This window comes from Budorcas taxicolor, chromosome 15 (assembly GCF_023091745.1).
Source record: "Budorcas taxicolor isolate Tak-1 chromosome 15, Takin1.1, whole genome shotgun sequence".
In the NCBI taxonomy this organism is placed as follows: Eukaryota; Metazoa; Chordata; class Mammalia; order Artiodactyla; family Bovidae; genus Budorcas; species Budorcas taxicolor.
Window position 1 is genome coordinate 28,568,641 of NC_068924.1, and position 19,834 is coordinate 28,588,474.

Here is a 19,834-nt window from a genome sequence, read left to right on the forward strand (position 1 = left end):
GTGCCCCAATAAGTATGTTTGAAATGAAGAGGTTACTCAGAACCCAGCAGGTTTATGTATTCTCAGGGTTGGAGGACGGGAAGAAATCCTATTGACACAGTTTTGTAAAGCCTGTCACTCAGTCCCCTGCCTATTACCTCTGTAGACCGTTATGCATATTAAAGAAGGGGGGCGGCAAATACAAAAGAAAAATAAGCGAGAGAGAGTGAGAGGGGGAACAAATCAGGATGCTGGCGGGAATCCACGTGGTCGCCAATCTGTAACTGATCAGAGCAGCGATACTGAAGCAAAACCCCCAGCGCCTAACGCTAAATATATTGCAATGGAGAAACAGTCCACAATGGGGTGTCTATGTCCTTTAGCAGAGTCCTGGGGCTGCCATTTAAGAGACTCTTCCCCTACTCCCACCCTTTTTGCACCTAGTAAACCACGCGATGTAACAACGGAATCTGGTTCTGTGTGTGCGCTCTGTGTGTGTGCGCTTTGCAAACCATCTGGGCTCCATCCTGCGCGGTTGGAACCACGATCGATCCGGGACGAGTTGGGGGAGTTGAAGCTTGCCTGTGTCTCCTCCCTTTCTCCGCTCTTCTAGGCCCCCACCCCATCGTTCGCTCAGCACAAACGTTTCGCGGGTGGAGGGACGTAGGTTTTCAGCACCAGGAGGCCGTGGACCTTCTCTGGAGGCGTGCAGAGCACCCTCCAGAGGGCCAGAGCTGATTGCAACCTGCTCACCACGACCCTCCCCCTCCTCCCCAAATTCACCGCCCCAGGCTGTTATATTACTGGCCGGGCGCCTTACGGGTGCGGGAGTCCGGGAAGGCTGCGTGACCTTCCAGCGAACTCCACCTCGGCCTGGGGGTTGGGGGGGGGGGGGTTGGATGGAGGCTGCCCCGGGGCCTGCAGGCTGTGTATCGATCCCCCAGCCTCAGCCAACGCAAGTTCTCCCAGTACAAACCCCTCCCTCCCTTCTGTGCTTTCCCAGCCTCGCAGGCTTGAGGCGCCCTCCCCTCTTTCCCTCAATAAAGTAAACGGGGTGGATATGCATCCCCCGCCCTAACCCTCCTTCTTCCCCCTCCCCCCTCTGCCCACTAACCCCGCGCATAGAGCTCGCCGCCGGCGGGCCCCTTTCCACCCAGTGTATCATAATGCCCAACGCTCTTCTCCTCCCCCTCTCTTAATCAGAAACGTGCTCGCGAGCCCCCCTCCCTCCGCGTGCATATATTAGGGTCTGCTTTGCATGCAGCGGCAGGCAGAGAACGGAGGAAGAAGGGGCGGGGGCGCTTTTGCCCGCCTCTTCCCTCCAGGCCCCGTTAGCCACCCAGTTTCAGCTTCGTTGTAACGCCGCCTCGTTAGCGGAGCACGCCGGGGCCCCAGTGCCCGAGCGGGAGAAACAGTCCAACTCTCTGCAGAAAGGCACCAAAACCAGACGTTCCCCATCTCCGAGTGCACAGTAGGAAGAGGAGGTGGCGAAAGCCCGAACCACTTGGTATACGCATTTTGGAGAGAGCTCCAGCATGAAAATGGGAGGGGCTCTTTAAAATTTTTTTTTTATTTTTTAAAGCGCATTCATTGAGGGCCTTCCTATTTTGCATAGAGTAAACTGGGCAACAATTCCGTCTTGCCTGTAGCACAATAAGGGCTCTTTTATTCTAGAAGTGTTAAATCCGGGCTAACCCATCTCGCATCCGTGCCTCGAGGCGGAGAAGGCGCACTCGTCCCCGGCCCGGCAGCCGCGTTAGACTGGAAGCGGCTCTCGCGGGCGGTTCGATTCCCAGCGCATCCCGGGAACGTGTGTAATCGGCCTCTCGGCTCTCGAGGCTGCGGGCGGTGGGGCTCCCTCCGCCTCCATCCTCCCCGTAGCCCTCGCCCCTCCCCCTCTCCCCGGAACCCGCGCTCGGCGTCGGGCTCCTGGGCTTCCTTCCCCCCGCCTTCTCCCGAGTCTGCCGCTCCCGGAGGGCGGGGCACGCAGTTATCCAGGTTGCGGGGCGGGCGGGCGGGCGGCAGGCTGCGGCCCGGGCCTCGGGATGGCGTAGCGGCGGCCCGGCGTCGGCAGGGCGGGCCTGAGCCCGCTATACAGCTCGCTGGGCCGGCTGGCGCGGCCCGGCGCTCGGCATAGCGGCGGCGGCCTGCTGGCGGCCGGGCGGCGCCGGGCGGCCCAGGCAGGTTCCGGGGCCCGCGGGCCCCCCCCTCCGCCTCCCCGCCCCCCTGTGTTGTCGCCTCTCCCTCTCGCTGCTTCACTTCACGGGGCGAACATGGCGCACAGCTGTCGGTGGCGCTTCCCCGCCCGACCCGGGACCACCGGGGGCGGCGGCGGCGGGGGGCGCCGGGGCCTAGGGGGCGCCCCGCGGCAACGCGTCCCGGCCCTGCTGCTTCCCCCCGGGCCTCCGGTCGGCGGCGGCGGCCCCGGGGCGCCCCCCTCCCCCCCGGCTGTGGCGGCCGCGGCGGCGGCGGCGGGAAGCGGCGGGGCCGGGGTTCCAGGGGGAGCGGCCGCCGCCTTAGCAGCCTCCTCGTCGTCCGCCTCGTCTTCGTCTTCGTCATCGTCCTCAGCCTCCTCCGGGCCGGCCCTGCTCCGGGTGGGCCCGGGCTTCGACGCGGCGCTGCAGGTCTCGGCCGCCATCGGCACCAACCTGCGCCGGTTCCGGGCCGTGTTTGGGGAGAGCGGCGGGGGAGGCGGCAGCGGAGAGGTAAGGGGGCGAGGAACCCCCCAGGCCCGGGGTCTCGACCCTCTGCGGAGCCCCCCCTCCCCTCCCCCATCCGGGATTGTGGAGCATCCCAATTCGGGGACCATCCCTGGGTCCCTGACCCGGGGCAGACGGCCCTCCCATCTCGGGTCCCCCATACTGGGGTGCAGACCCCAAGGCGCCCCCACCCCGGGGTTCGGACCCATCTGGCCGAGGGCCTTTGCCCCCGACCCTCCTTGCCCTGACCCTTCCCCAAATCCTTTGGCACAGACCCCTCTCCCGGGTTTCCCATCCCGGGACTGAACCCCTCCTCCCTTTCACAGATTACCTCATCCGAGCAAGATTCCTCCCTCCCTCCCTTCCTAGAGACTTGATCCCGCCACATCCCCGCCTCCCTCTCTGGGCAGATGTTTTACTCCTGGGGCAGTTTTCCTCTCGGGCATCTCTCGGGTGATGGCCTCATCCAAAGCCACGTTCTTCTCCCACCCTTGGGGATCGGTGTCCCTTCCAGCACCTTGCTTCGGAAGACCTGGTGAACCCTCGCCCTGTCCCCGGGCCAGGTTCCTACACCAGCAGCCACTCCCCCTTCCTTCACCTCCGCCCGCGCCCCTACCCCCCACCCCCAGCAGAGAGGTCCTCCCGTCATCCCGCCCTACCCCACCAGGAAAAAGCTACTTTCCTCTCCACCTTTCTCCCTTCGCCTCCTTTCCCTCTGAAGATAACGGTGATCTCTTCGTACAGCAGTCTGTTTTCCCCCATCTTACAGAGCTGCAGATTCTAGCCCACGGGTAGCAGGGGCTTACACTACCTTCACTCCACCCTTTCCCTCCTTTAGAATGAAGGGTTAGTGGCATCTTTGCGGGGGGAAAATAGTCCACTGTCCCTCAGGCTCAGAGAAGAGCAGCTCTCCACCATTTCCCCTGGAGAGGAGGCAGGCTTTCCCCTCCAGCTCTGGGGAAGGGGGCCCCCGTGAGGGGAGGTGTTTGTGGGGGACTTGGGCAGCATCCTCCCAGGGGAAGCAGCTGCTGCTCTCCTACCCCACCCACTGTGCCTGAGAGCACGCAGTCTCTAGCCCTAGCTCCCTCCCGCCCTTCTTTTCTCCGTCATTTCATTATTGATCCACCTTTTCCTAGGCCAATCCTGGGGCTTGGAAGGGGTGGGGGAAGCAGGGTTGGGGTGAGGAGAGTAGATAAGGGACAGTTTTACTGGTGGCTGCTTCTGGTGGAGAGAAAGAGGGTTATGAAGAGCTTATGAAGCAAAGTTATTCCTTAGAAGGAGTTAGGGCTCTCTCTCTGATTTGTTTTAAGGGGGACCCAGGGAGGATGAAGGGTCTCGAGCTTTGCTCCTTCCCCATTAGTACCGGGAGGAGAATGGGGAGGCTTTGATAGGCATTATCTGGCCCCCTTAAGCCAAAAGGAAAGTTGCCCTGGGAAGGGAAGTTGAGTTCAGGTTCAGCCAGTGGCGTTGCGCATTTGTTTTCCATTGGGTGCAGAAGGGGGAGTTTGAATTGGAGGGGAAGGGGCAGAATGGCATAGAGGGGGGGTGCTAGAAGGAGGAAGAGCAGCTGCTTGGGGCTGAAGCCGAGTGGGTAGGGGGTTGCTGCTCTGGAGTGCTCTTGATTGAAACAGAAAGGGAAAGATAACAACGAGCCGTTTCCTGCGTGCTCTGCCGTCGGTGCACACAAAATATCCTGGGCAAACCCCTGGTCCCCTATTGTGCCCCGCACCCCTTTAGATCTACGGAAAGATCCTGGGAAGAAGGGGAGGGAGGAGATCCCAGGGACCCTGGCCCCTCCTTTCAAGGAGCTGGCATTTTTTAGTTGTTAGTCTTCCTGCCTCCTTTTTTAAATCGTTTCTAAGGCAGCATGATGAGGAGACTGACAACAACCCGCCTTCTGACAGAGCAAGGAGGACATGATGGGGGCGTGTTCCTTGCTCTGTAGCTAGCTGCTGCGTCCCTCTTCCCTGCCTCTCTCTGCTCTCTCTCCACCTCCTTTTCCCAGCCTTCAGAAGGCAGCTGCAGTCAGCAGGGTTGTTTGAGACTATTTATTGGTTGCTGTAGATTATTATTTTTTTTTGAAAGGCCAATTCTGTATTTTTTAAGCTAACAACACAGATCCCATGTAGTTGGAGAACCAAAGGCCTCATACATGACAAAAAGACTGAACCGTTCAGGTTACTTGCATGGAGTTGGTGCTTAAATGTGAGTTGATTTTGTTTTTTTAAAAGATACAGCAGCAAAAAAAATAAATAAATAGACTTACTGACATTTCATTTACCTGCTTATTTTCAAAACTGAGACTTGCCTGGTTATATGTAGAATTTTAGCCCATGTATACTTGAGTATAATAAGAACATCTCTATTAGGAGAAGTTAGTCTATTTTTAAGGGGATCCTGAGAAGCATTTTCTTCTTGTTTAGCATGCTTGTATATTTTGTATTGAAGGACCAAGTACTTGTTCACATTCCAAATGTTATCACATATTCAAAAGCAAAGTTTTATGCTGACAGCTTCCAATCATAGCTTTCCAAGAGACTGGTTAGAAAGAGAGCCACCTGGATTCAGGGACCTAATGTCTGGGCACCAGAATATTTTATCTGTTGGTCTTTGATAAGTCACCTTTAAAGTTTTAATCAGGTGCTAACATTTTCTTATCCACTGGCATTATTTTGTTTAGCATTAGTATATAGTGTAAAGCCTGTCAAGGAGTTACAGTAATTTCAACTAAGAGCATATTAATATTTTTTTTTCTTTAAGACTTTTGCGTGAACAGTAGTTGCTACTTCAGTATGAGAAGAATGGTTGACTCCTTATGTTAAACTTCAGTATTTTTTCTGAATTCAGCTAGAATGAACTGTTGTTCCATTGGTAAGCCTTTCATGCGGTAGTTAGAGTTAATCTAGGATGGGTTATTGGTATATGTTCATGAGTACTCACCCATGGTATGGTTTAGTACTAAACCATAGTGATTACATCCTTGGACCTGGTTGTTTTCAGTGTAGAAACCAAGAGTTTTGTTAGACAGTCTTACAAATCAATGATAAAAGTTCCAAAAAGGAGGTTTAGGGTTTCCCTGGGCTAACACGGAGTTCTAAAGGTTGTTTCTCAGAAGTTGCTCACAGATCTGTATCAAGCCTTGTCTGGTTCTTGAAGGCGTTGTTTGTGATCCAGAATGATTCTGGCCTCTTTATATTCTGGTTTGCTCTAAGTGAATAATGACTATAATTTCTCCATAACAAAAGCGTACTTATTGAACTGCTAAGTTCAAGCGGTTGAAAGATGACAGAACTTCCAGGTCAGTTCCCGCCTTCAGCTGCTTTAGCTGCAGAAGGTTTGTCCCTTACTGCCACACATTCTGAACTTCCCTTGGGATTACATCTCTCTCTGAGTAATAACTACATGTAAGAGTTCTTCATGGCCAAATTCTGTCAGATGGGATTATTTTTTTTAAAAATCTACATAAGTGTTGCTGGTCTCCTCTTGGGGCTTTCTTTGTGACAATTGTGAAGTAGAATTAATTTGAGTTTTATTTGATTGTGCACTGTAAGAAATCACAGCGGTCTGCTTTTTTGCTTCCCTCTGCCCTGCATGGTGTCAGGGTCCTACTTTTTGAGGATTGTCTCAGGTGGGGTTTATGTGAGTCTACTCTGCCATCTAAATATACATAGTTCAGCATTCTCTCTGTTGATTAGAATTGGGACTGTTTTAATATGAATCCCTGAATGGTCTTATCAGCATGTAGTCTTTGCTTATTACTTTCATACTCCAGTTACTGTTCATACCACCTCACAAAAGGTTAAAAGCAGTATTTCCATTCTGATTGAACGTGGCAGACTTTGATTAGCTATAAATGGAAACTGAATCACAACATTGTTATGTATTTGTCTTTATGCTTGAAATGGCAGTTTAGTTCAGGTAGCCCCAGGTGGGCTCTTGAGTGGGGATTAGAGAAGATGTAGTTGTGGAGTGGGAGAGCATCTGTGATTTTTTTTTTAATGGTCTCTGGGTATATGTGCCAAGAGTGGGAGTTGCTGTTTCCTTGCCCTCACAGCTAATCCTGAGCTGGGCAGAAGGAAAGTGAAGCAGAGGACAAGTAGGCTAGAAGAAACCCTTCTGAGTGGAAGTCGGTAGACATGACATGAGTCCTCGTACTCATCTCTTTCACTCACCAGTCTGGACAATTTCACTTTTAACCTGAAACTTCCGACCTGTAAAATGAGAAGGTTGGGCCACATGTCAGTTCAGGAATCTCTTCTGCTCCAGTATTCTCATTCCTTTCTGTTATATTAATTATTTGCTCAGGTCAGAACTTATTCTCAATTTTTTTTAAGAGTCAGAGTCAGTGAACCTGTTTGGTAATTTTTAATATCAGAGTGTACATTAGCCCATTTAACTGCCATAATTATTGGGAAGAGAAATTTGAACTCGGTAGGAAAGTTTTCTTTGTATGGACAAGATGTAAGAACTCTGTGGGAAAAGTTCTTAGCTGAAGTTGACCAATTTCATTTATGAGAAAAGTGAAGATATAATTTTGAGTATAACTTATCTGATATTTAGACACCCTCTTGTTTGGCTAAATTTGTTTCTATGTTTTCAGTATTGTTGATTCTTGACTGTCCAAAATTCACTCTAGGTCATATATTCCTTTAGGTGTATGAGCTTTTAAATGGAAAAAAAAATCCAAGACACTAATGTATTTATAAGTCCAAAGTGATGGTGCCCACATTGCAGGGATTAATTGTTAATAGGCTCAGAAACATTCTGGTTTTTACTGAGCATCCCAAATGCAATCTTTAGAACTTTTCTTCACCTCTCACTGAAAGGCATATCACTTGTCTCGACCTTTGCTTTCCAACTAATTATCTTAAGGCACTTGCTCTTGCAGGAAATTGTTGGGTCACAAAATAGTGATTGATCTTGATTGGAAGTTGAGAAAACACTCATCTTGACTCCCCTCCCATGTCTACTCACCTGGTATCCGGCCTTCCACAGAGCAGCTGTGCAGACTTACTACCCACTGCCTTCCTTGCCCTGTGGCTAAAGGGGGTGGGTAGCCCTGCTATGCTTGCTCTGAGGCATAACAGACTGCACTGCCTCTCTCTCCTTTGGAGACTCACTGTTTTAATTGTAGGTCTCCTAATTAAGATCTCTTTGTGCCTGCCCACATTCCACTAGTGTTGGCACAGAACTTCAGCTTCCTTCTAGCACTTAACTGAAGGCCTTCAGTCAGGCCTTTTGTGAACATCTTGTCTCTTTCCATTCTTCCTCTGCCAAGGTGGAGAGCTCAGCGGTGGAGACCTATGAGACTGGGAGAAGCTTTGTGACTGTCACTACTTTGGGAGGAATTTATTCTTGGATTGCTGGGATGGGACCTTTTTTTGTTTGCATATATTATTTTCAGGAATTAAGAAAGGTTAAATTACTAATGAGTCTGACATGCGATACCTACATTTAAGTCAGATTCTTAACCCTGTAGGCACTAGGGGGAAGGAGGAAGCTAAAGAGTTTACTATTACAAATATTTGTTTGGGTCTTAACTACACTGGTTTAAAGCTTGATGAGCAAAATCTTATGGAGTAAGTCACGGACTTGGGCTTTCTGTGGTTTCGAAGATGATCAATCAAACAAAGTGATCGATTAAATTATATCAGATTTTTTAAAAAATACTTATTTATTTGGCTGCTCCGAGTCTTTGTTGCAGCACATGGGATTCTTGGTTACTGCATGTGGAATCTAGTTCCTTGACCAGGGATCGAAGCCAGACCCCCTGCATTGGGAGCTCCGAGTCTTAACCACTAGACTACCAGGGAAGCCCACTGTATCAGATTTTAAAACATGGAGTTAACTTTGATATTTGAATTAACTTTTTTGATTAGAAAAGATTTCCAGAGGGTCTCAAAATTGCTGAGTTAATTAAGAATGCTCTTGTGAGTCTCCAGTATTTCTTGAGAAGATCAGGAATTGTCTAGGCTTCTAGAGTAGTTTCAGAATAGGGGAAAGTAATTTTTCTGGAGAATGTAGTTTTACTCTCGTTCCCACTGTGTAAGTGCTCACAATACAGTCCTTTATATGTGGCATGTTAGAGGAACTGCAGTCTTTATTAAGAAAAAGAAATCTTGACTCCTTCACCTGGATCCAGATGGTTTCATTGATCACATCGGTATAAGACGGACAAAGGGCGACTTTTTTGTTGTTGTTATTGTCATTTCCTTGGTTGTGAAGAAGGCCTGAAAGAAGGAAGTCCGGGATCTTTATGGCATGCATGAAATAAAGCTGGAGGCCTGTGCTCTTATACCTGAGTGGGTGGTTTTATGGCCTAATTCTCTAATTGCTGGCATTTATGACAGTGTGGATGCAACTGGCCCTGTGGCTGAGATGGATTATGTTGGGAATAGGGAGAGAAAAGGGGTCCTTTTGTTAGCCTTTTCATTTTCCCCCTCAATAAGTTCTCTGAGAAAGCCCTGAGGAAATACAGGGACTTGGACTGAGGGAATGACATCCCATAAAATGGTTCTTTACGTTTTTAAAAAGGATGAGCTGCTTTTCTTGACCTATCCAAAGAAATCCATACCACCACTGTTAAATATTTCAATGAGCTTTGTACCTTGTCAGGTTACACTCCAGGGGACGCCAACCAGGAGAAGGTTGGAGGCACTGCCAGGCATTTGCTTCTAAAAACCAAGATATTTGAAAGAATTCTGTTGTGTGGATTTTATTGTAGTTGTTTTGGATGATATAAATCCTCTTGTAAGCTTAGTATGAAACGTCTTAGAGGCCAAACTTGGTTTAACTTTTTAGATGTTGAATATAACTATTCTGATGTGTTTTAGTTTTAAGGAAACAGTTAAAGATACAAATGTAAGAGTTAGTTGGCAGTTTTCTGTGCTGTGTATGAAAATTCCCCTTTTCTTTGAAATGAGTAGTTGTTTTTCTATTTGACAAATAGACTGAAGGGATTTCCCCAGCTATTTTACCTTTAATTATCGTTACAGCAGTGCCTTGTGTGGCACCAGTGGGTAGGATCTATTCAACTGGCATTTATTTCTGGAGTTGGAGTTTTTTCCCCATATATTTTATCTGTTTTCTTGCATTTCTTTTTTTGTGTTTGGTTGGAATATTTGAGTGTAGACATTTTGATGCCTTTCATCAGTAAGAGCTATGAACTTTTCTAACATTTGGACTGTTTCAGAGAGATCCAACCTTTACGATCCACACTTTGCTGAAGCATCATTGTTTCATTCTCATTTTACAGCATCAAAGTAATTGTGGCTTTCTGTCTTGAATTAGGGGAATAATATTACTTGTAAGGAGTGTTTTTAGAGAAACTTTTTAAAATGAAGCTCTCCTTTGTACTCTCTCAGTTCTAAAAACTGGGGAGTAGTTAATCACACATATCTGTAATAAATATCTACACCTCGAGGAATAAATATTCACACATGCTTGTATTCATCCTCTGTCCATCCATGATTATTGACTGATTTTTTAGATCAAACACAAACATACAACATTGTCCCTAGATTATTGCCTTTAATTATAAGCAGTAAAACCATGTGGATAGCATCTCTTTAAGCTTAGTTAATGAGGAAATCCTTTTGTAATCTCTCCAGCAAGGATTTTTTTATTCATGCATGTATAAATACCTTTACAAAGGAAAGGTAGAATCTTATTATCTAATCTGTAATAGTGTGAGATAGTATAGCACAGTAATTAGGAGCTATTAAGACCATGAGCTCTGGATTTAGACCGGCTGGGTTCAAATCTTGGCTCAGCCATTTAGTAGCTGAATGACTTTGGAAAACTTTCTTAACCTCTCCATGCTTCAGTTATTTCATTTGTAAATTAGTGGTAATTGTGCTTCATAAGATTATTGTGAGGCTTAGTTGAAATTATTATGCATGCAAAGTATTTAGCACTTTGCCTGGTACATAGCAGTCTTTAATTATTATTAGGACTCAGATTTAAAGGACAGGAGTGCTTCTTTTCCCACCGAGATAACAGGTTCTTATTACTTTGAGGTATATATACATATATATGTGTGTGTGTGTACATATATATCTATTCAAGTGCTATAATCTTGATTTAAGAATGCTCTTGCTTTTGGTATCGGTGTCAAGTTCATCACTAAGCTAGGTGGAACCAAACTGAAGCCAGCCACACATCTTGCTAACAGTGGGTACCACTGGTATGTAACTAGAATATAATTAGAGATAAGTCAAAAAGGGAGGAAAAAAACAAGACAGTAAATAGGCAGGTAGGTAACCAATGAAGGCAGTGCCTTCATGAGTTGCATAATTATCAGGCCAAGGCAGCTGTATTGGGGTTGCTACTCTTGGTCTCTATAACTGGTGTTCCTTATCTTTTCAAGTATGAGTACATGGTGATTTCCTGCAACAACTCTGAGGCTTGGCCCCCAGGTTCAGATTCATTAGTCTATACTTGGTAACTGTTTGACATTTGTTCTCAAGTTTCAGCTTAAGGAGAGTAAGTTTAGGCCTATGGAGATCAATGCAACTACAATTTATTTACAGAAGAAATGCTAAGTTGTAGGCTGGAACTTAAACTTGAGACATAAAAATAACCACAGTAGAATAGTCAAAAAATAAATTAAGCTTTAAGAGTCATTCGTAGAGGATAGTATGCTTAAGGAGGAAAAATATAGTTTTATCTCACTTAAAAAATAGGTTTGCTAAAATACCTGATATACTATTTTTTTTACAGATGAAAAAACCAAGGTACAGACATGTTAAATAGATTTCCTTAAGTTTTGTGGCTAGTAAGTGACAGATAGTGAAAATTGCTCAGTCATGTCCGACTCTTTGCGACCCCATGGACTATGTAGTCCATGGAATTCTCTGGGCCAGAATACTGGAGTCGGTAGTCTTTCCCTTCTCCAGGGGATCTTCCCAACCCGGGGATGGAACCCAGGTCTCCCACATTAGAGGTGGATTCTTCACCAGCTGAGCCGCCGGGGAAGCCTGTAAGTGATGGAGCTAGAGTTCAAATCCAGACCTGTAACTATCTGAAGGCTCATTCATGCTGCTTGTACTGTGCTACCTTCTGCCCCTTTCTCTTCCCGCCCCATCCAGTCAATTTCTGGGGCTTGTCTGTGATACTGTTGTAGTGTCTCTTTAATCTGTCCCTGTTTTTCTGTTTCTATCATCCTGCTTTAAATTTCCATTGCCTTTGCATGGATTATAATCATAATCTCCTAACTGGTCTCTCTGCTTTCTTTCTCACTGTATGTACAGTGTTGGCAGTGGTTTTCTTAAATACAGATCTGATTCTGTCACTTTATTCCTAAAACTCTTTGACTTCTCACTGAATGTAAAATAAGATTTGAAATTCCCAGCCCTTCATAATCTAGCTGGCCTACATTTCTGCATTTTGAACATTATCTCCTGAACACACATTTTCACTTAATGTGCTTCAGCCATATTGAACTACCAGTCTGTTAGATGTTCTCCACAGTGTGTTTGTACCTGCTTTTATACCTTTGCTAATACCTCTCCTTTGCCTTAAAGTGTTTTCCCATCTTGACCTGCCTCTGACTTATTCATCTCTCATGGCTCAGTTCAGACCCCACTCTTCCTGAAGCTTTCAAGATACCCCTCCTATCTGAAATTCAGCTTTTCCTTTTCTGTTTTCTTAGTGTTCTTTATCCTACCCTTAAAGAATTCACTCCGGGATACTTTCTGTTGTACATACTTTTGATTGTGTCTGTCTTTCCCTCATTAGATTATGGTTTCCTTAAGACATGGACCCTTTCTGAGTCATCATTTGTGTTTTATGTTGTTTACAATGGTGACTTTTCATTTAGAAGGTGACCAGTGAATGCTGATTTGAAAATTTGTTATACATATAACTTCTAGAAATACTTTGTAAGGCTATATTGCCTAAGGTATTATGTTGTTCAAGACGATTAGCAGGATAATTATGAAGCTAACTTAAGTACAGCAGAAGAAAGTCTAAGAGCCGTCAAAGGACACTTTTGTAAAAGTAGTGGTCGGGGCTTTAGAGGTGATGTCGAGGAATCCGGATGGGGTGGTATCATCTTTTATATAGATAATGCTGGCACTGGTCACCCCCTTACTGGAGTGTTGTTTCCATTTCTAGGTTCCTCAACTTAAAAGGGATGAGGAGACCTTGGAGACCGTTCCGAGGAGACTCAAAAGATGATTATATGATTGGAAGTCAGTCCTGTGAGGAAAGGTTGAGAGAATGAAAGGTTAAGAGGCAACTTAATAACTCTTCAAAAAACATGAATGGATCCATTATTAGGAATGGTAACCAGCTGTTTTCCAGCTCCACTGATACTCAAATAAGAGAAAAATAGGTTTAAATTGAAGCAAAGAATAGTTGTATAAAGAACTTGATGCTAATGATAATTTTCATAATGATGGTGAAAAGATTACTGAACTAATTTTATGATCTTTTCTGGAGGTGAATTTTAAAGTACAGTCTTACATATATGTAAAATGACTTCTCAAGCTACCTTCTCACTCTCTGAATCAACAGTTTTTTTAAAATTCAGATCCTGGAGGGTGTGGATCATGTTCTATACTTTTTAATATTCCCCAAGGGCCCCTAGGGTCTCACTGGCTCCCTGAGAAGCATTTTATTTAAATTGTCAGTTTATGGCAATAATTAACTTTCAGTAGCAAGCTCTAGAGAAAGGTCTTTATGAAATGATTTTATAGTGGTTTTATAGGAGAATAAAAACTTGGTAAATGGAGCTAAGAGGGAAATCTTAAAATCGAGAAACTAGGGGAGATAGTAGTTCTGGTCTCAATATAGGAAGCAAATATTTATAGCTTTTATATCCATTTTCAGTTGTAGTCTAAAGAGATGTGCTGCAGAATATTCCTTGTTAAGGGTATCACTGCTTGTGGATGCATTATAACAAGTGCTTTGTATATTGTTTCCAGTCTAATAAGGTTGGCTTCATGTGAATGAGGATTAGAAAGGCCTCTGACCCTTGGCTTTTGAGGCCGGGAGGAGGGCTTGCATTACTCAGAATGAAACCTTTTTAGATATGTTGGGTTGCAAAAAGCATTTCCGGCACAGTCAGAATGAAAACTGTGAATTGGGATTATTCATATAGATTACCAAGAGTCTGGGCAGAACTGATATTAACACTAGCTCTTTTTCCTGCTAGCTTTTAGTCCCACAACCTTGAGTGGGTTACTGAAGCTTTAGGACTTTGGAATTTAGTACCGGAATTGTGTATAAACTCCTTCTTGTAGGTAAATTGATACTAGGTTTATTTAGGGTTATCTGGCCTTAAGTGATATAAATGTAATGAGTAGCTTCTAAGTTTCATGTAGAATGCTGTCCACTGTTAACCAGACCATCTTAAAATGACTGGAGTTCAGAGGTGAAGTTGGATTGTTGGAGGGATTCTGCAAGTGGTGGCAGAGTGAGTGGTGGCTTGATTACCGAACTGTAAAATTGGTGCCATCTGAGAAACTGGGAAAGATAAGAGAGTCCTGCTTTTCCTGTGGGGTTTCCCTGGTGGCTCAGCGGTAGGAATCCGCCTGCTAATGCGGAGACTTAGGTTCAATCCCTGGTTGGGAAGATCTCCTGGAGAAGAAAATGGCAACCTGCTCCAGTATTCTTGCCTGGGAAATCCCATGGACAGAAGAGCCTGGCGGACTGTAGTCCACGGGTTTGCAAAAGAGTCGGAGATGATATATATAGTGACTAAACAACAGTTTTCTCTGTAACTTTTAGTTGCTTATCATACAGGTATAAATTAAGAAAGCAAGAGATTACAAAAGCAAAGAATACTTCTTATGATTGTCTATTCTCCTTGAGAGATTCCAGTGTTAGAGTAATAAAATACCAGGGACTCTTTTGTTTTAGTGAGTTAATGCCACATAAACTTTAATGAGCTTCTCAGAATATGACGATAAACTTCCAAATATGATGTAGAAGTCAGTCAGTTGGTTTTTTAAGATAGTAAGAACACAAAATTTCCAGATTCATACACTGAACATTAATCTTCAAAAATGTTAGGTCATATTCTGTTGACTGACTTGGTAGCTTTGTTGTTTTGCCAAAGACAATGTTGACTTTGGTGTCTGAATTCACTTTGTTCCTTTAGAAAACTGACTCTTTGTAGAGATAACTCTATTTACCTTTAGAGGAAAGAAAGTTGTGAACTCCTCAGTGTTACTTTAGTTGCTGTTGGTCGTTTGACAGCCCAGAAGGAAAGATGCAATCTGACTTTTGCACCAAGATCAGAACAACAAGTTGGAAGAAAAAAAAAATGAAATACTCTAGTAGAAATTTATAATTAAATGAACATATACCTCAAAGTGAAGTTAACTATTGGAAGTTGGCCTATGGAGGACCAAAACTTCTTGTAATAAAAAGAACCATCTCTGAAAACAGTGTTGGTGTGTGTTTGTTTAATTTTTCCAGGCTATTCAAGTGGATCTAGTCATTTTGTGGTACTTCCCTGTTAAACAAAGAAGAAGCCCTGTCATTGTGTTGATTAATTTAATGTCTACAGTATATCAGTTAAGTGGGCTTTATTTCTTCTACTTCAGCAAGTAGACAAACCAGTTCCGACTTGGAACCTAGAAGTCTGAAAGTCTTTAATTTTTGTTTGTTCTGTTTTTTTTTGTTTTGTTTTGTTTTTAAAGATTCTGCAAAGTAATTTGGAGCATTGCCAAGAATCTGTATAGCTTACTATCTGATGTAGTGGGTTCATTTTGCCTTTTTTCTTTTTCTTTTTTTTCAAAGATGCTGAGCTGCTTTGTGTTTGCCTCTTTTTCCAGAGCAGGATGTGTGGAGCTCACCTGTCTCTTGTGCTGTTTTGAGCATCTCTGCTTCTTGCTCCTGTTGATAAGGAGTAAGGATAAGGAGACAGTTCTTTCTCTAATTACAAAGTGGGTAGCATTTGTGTTTTGTAGGTAACATTGCTAGGTGGAATTGAATTAAATATTTGAAAACGGTTTCATTCCTGCGTAGGTGAAAACTTAACCAACTGTTGTTACTGAGGGACAGTGTATTACTGTCTTTGCACTCTTTAATCCTAGATAACTTTGGGGGGTTCAGTATCAGAGAACATATTTAAAACAGTTGAAATCTCTTCCTTTTTGTTACGCATTCAAACAGCCATAGTTCTCTTTGATGCGCCAAGAGCCAGAGAGAATTTGGCCTTGGCCCTGCCACTGCCAATTTGTTGACAAGAGATGATGATGTCAGTTCAATAACTGTATACATCTCTCAACTGGTTGGATTTCAGAAACCATCTTGGCTTAAGTTTATCTCCTGATATCTGTGTATTTGACTATGCTTGAATATTTTATAGTTTTTTCTTATAAATTCAGTCAAATTATTGTTAAACTCACATTTGGAAATGATTCACAAGTGTCACTATATAGTTTTCTTTTATAAATGATGAACAGCTTGTAAAGAGGCTTATCTTCCTCCAGTGGCATTCATAAACATAGCACTCTACAAAGTAAGAGATAGAGACTTAGCTATCTTAGCTATTTTTCTAAGAATGTCTTATGTACCAGGCAGATGACCAAGTGTTGGGGCATTAGCCCTGAATAAGTCCCTTCCTTCATGAAACTTACTTTTATTTCCTCTTTACCAAGCTTGGCTTCAAATATAGCATGAATGTAAGTACTAAAATTATAATACCTTGCAAGATACTTTGGATATTGGTCATTTGAAGGTTGAAGCTCTCGAAGCTAATATTAACAGAATTGTTCCTGGGAGCAATTCAAGTAGTAGTCTTTGTTTACTGATTCTTGAGTGTCAGTTATACCAAGTGTGTTTAATAGCTTTCTTTCCCCTTCCTCTTAAAAGGGAACTTAAGCACATGGGCTTTCCAGGTGGTAAAGTGGTAAAGAATCTGCCTGCCAATTCAGGAGACTCAAGGGATGTGAGTTCAGTCCCTGGGTTGGGAAGATCCCTTGAAGTAGGAAATGCGACCCACTCCAATATTCCTGCCTGGAAAATTTTATGGACAGAGGAGCCTGGTGGGCAACAGTCCATGGGGTTGCAAAGAGTCAGACACAACTGAGTGAGTGTGTGCACACACAATCACTAGCACATCTTTCATTGCCTTCTACAGCTGAGGAAGTGCCACTCTCCACTTTACCCTGGATTTCATCCCCTCTCATCTACTCAGGGTCATTCCTGCAGTTATCCCCTCCTCTCTCGTCCATGGCAGTTTCTGCCTCATCAACATATAAAACTGTTTAACTGATTCAAATAGTTCTTTAAAAAAACCATGGACCCTACATCCTTTCCCAGCCACTATCCAATTTTCCGCTCCCTTTCACAATAAAATTCCTTGAAAGTGCGATGTGTATTTGCATGTGCCACTTTCTCACCTCTCAGCCACTTCTCGTCCTGTGCTGTTGGGCTTTTATTTATCCTCATGACTCTATGAAATTGCTCTTATCAAAATCCTCAAGGGCGTCTCTCTTGCCAGATTGAATAGCTAATTTCTCAGTCCTCCTCCTATTCAACTTTGGACACCTTTTGAACCAGCTGACCACTCCTGTCTTGAGACACCCCTTTCTTGCGTTCTGTCACACCACACATCTATTTTTTTTTCATCAGTTATTAATTTTCAGTATTCTCTATGGCTTCCTTCCATTGCTTAACTCACCTGAATGTTGGAGTCACCTAGGAGTCTGCGTTTGGCCACTTTCTTTATCTGTGCACTTTCCTAGATGACCTCATCCAGGCCTTATCTGTATGCAGAGGACTCCTAAATCTTTGTCTCTAACCATTGACTACTTCTTGGAGTCCCAGACCTATATTTCCAGCTGCCTGTTTGACACTCCATCTGCGTAATAAGAATAAGCGTGATTAGCATTTACTGAGCGTTTGTGGTAGGCCGGGCAGTATTCAGAGTGCTTCACAGGTATTATCTCACCTAAGCATGCCCACCCACTGCGGTAGCCACTACTATTCCCCAACAAGGAAATGGGTATCCGTTGAAGTGCTTGGATATCTAGTAGGTATCTTACACTTCCCATGTCCAGAAAGTCTTGATTTTCTCCTTTCTCCTTGTTTCAGAATGACTCTGCTGTTTACCCAATTGCTCAAGTCTAACATACAGGAGTTATCCTTGATGTCTCCCTGTATTCATATTCCAAATAACCCATCAGGAAAATCTGTATTACCTTCCGAATACCGTAAATGCAACTTCCTCTCATGCATTCTTCCAGCACAAGAAGTCTTAGCCATTACAGTCTTCTGGCCGGACTATTCCCTTATCTCCTTGCTCCTGTTCTTACCTCACTAAAGTCTGTTCTTCACTCGGTGACTGTGGATTCCAAATGTAAATCCATCAGTTCCTACTGTTCCCTCCTTCAAACCTATGGGCGTCTATTCCCCATCTTCCCTCTCCCGACTGCTTGTGTAAATCCGGGTTCCTTCTCCTGCTCTGCAAAGCTGTACGTGATTTGGCCTCTGGTCGGTCTGCTTCTCCTGCACCACCTCTTCTCGTCTCTCTCCTCTGCTCCACTGCTACACTGGCCTTGTGGTCTGTCACCCATGTCATGTTCGTTGTTGTCTGTAGGCCTTTGCACCTGCTATCTAGCAAGAAAACTGTGTCATCTGGATCTTTATATCTCTGTCTTTTTCTCATTTAGGTCTAAACCAGGGTTCAGCCAGGTTTTTCTGCAAAGGGCTGAGTGGTCTCTGTTGCCAGACTCCCCTCTGCTGTTGTAGTCTAAAGAACAGCCGTAGATGATACAGAAACTGACACAAGGGGCTGTGTGCCAATAAAACTTTTACTTGTGCACCATGAAATTTGGATTTCATATAATTTTCATGTGCATGATTCTTCTGATTTTTTAACCATATCAGTCAGTTCAGTTAAGTTGCTCAGTCGTGTCCAACTCTTTGTGATCCATGGACTACATGCAGCACGCCAGGCCTCCCTGTCCATCACCAACTCCCGGAGTTTACTCAAACTCAGGTCCATTGAGTCGGTGATGCCATCCAGCCATCTCATCCTCTTCGTCCCCTTCTCCTCCTGCCTTCAATCTTTCCCAGCATCAGGGTCTTTTCAAATGAGTCAGTTCTTTGCATCAGGTGGCCACAGTATTAGAGTTTCAGCTTCAGCATCAGTCTTTACAATGAATATTCAGGACTGATTTCCTTTAGGGTGGACTAGTTGGATCTCCTTGCAGTCCAGGGGACTCTCAAGAGTCTTCTCCAACACCACAGTTCAAAAGCTTCAATTCTTCAGCGCTCAGCTTTCTTTATAGTCCAACTCTCACATCCATACATGACCACTGGAAAAACCATAGCTTTGATTAGACGGGCCTTTGCTGGCAAAGTAATGTTTCTGCTTTTTAATAAGCTGTCTAGGTTGGTCATAACTTTTCTTCCAAGGAGCAAGCGTCTTTTAATTTCATGGCTACAGTCACTATCTGCAGTGATTCTGGAGCCCAAGAAAATAAAGTCTGACACTGTTTCCCATCTATTTGCCATGAAGTGATGGGACCAGATGCCCTGATCGTAGTTTTCTTAATGTTGAGTTTTAAGCCAACTTTTTCACTCTCCTCTTTAACTTTCATCAAGAGGCTCTTAGTTCTTCGCTTTCTGCCATAAGGGTGATGTCATCTACATATCTGAGGTTATTGATATTTCTCCCGGCCATCTTGAATCCAGCTTGTGCTTCCTCCAGCCCAGTGTTTCTCATGATGTACTCTGCATAGAAGTTAAATAACCAGGGTGACAATATACAGCCTTGACGTACTCCTTTCCCGATTTGGAATCAGTCTGTTGTTCCATGTCCAGTTCTAACTGTTGCTTCTTGACCTGCATACAGATTTCTCAGAATGCAGGTCAGGTGGTCTAGTATTCCCATCTCTTGAAGAATTTTCCATAGTTTGTTGTGATCCACACAGTCAAAGGCTTTGGCATAATCAATAAAGCAGAAGTAGACGTTTTTCTGGGACTTTTGCTTTTTCGGTGATCCAGTGGATGTTGTCAGTTTGATCTCTGGTTCCTGCCTTTTCTCAATCCAGCTTGAACATCTGGAAGTTCACAGTTCACATACTGTTGAAGCCTTGCTTGGAGGATTTTGAGTATTACTTTGCTAACGTGTGAGATGAGTGCAATTGTGCAGTAGTTTGAGCATTCTTTGGCATTGCCTTTCTTTGGGATTG

The 19,834-nt window shown here is 44.5% G+C and overlaps 1 protein-coding gene across 1 annotated transcript in view; it reads left to right on the forward strand.

Moving 5' to 3' along the window:
* The first annotated feature begins 2,252 nt into the window (after positions 1–2,252).
* The window catches only part of KMT2A (lysine methyltransferase 2A), a 76,505-nt gene continuing 58,923 nt past the window's right edge, over positions 2,253–19,834 (forward strand). The window contains exons 1-2 of the mRNA XM_052652386.1: positions 2,253–2,684; positions 4,785–4,883. Coding sequence (XP_052508346.1) covers positions 2,253–2,684; positions 4,785–4,883 — 531 coding nt within the window. The remainder of the gene's footprint in view (positions 2,685–4,784; positions 4,884–19,834) is intronic.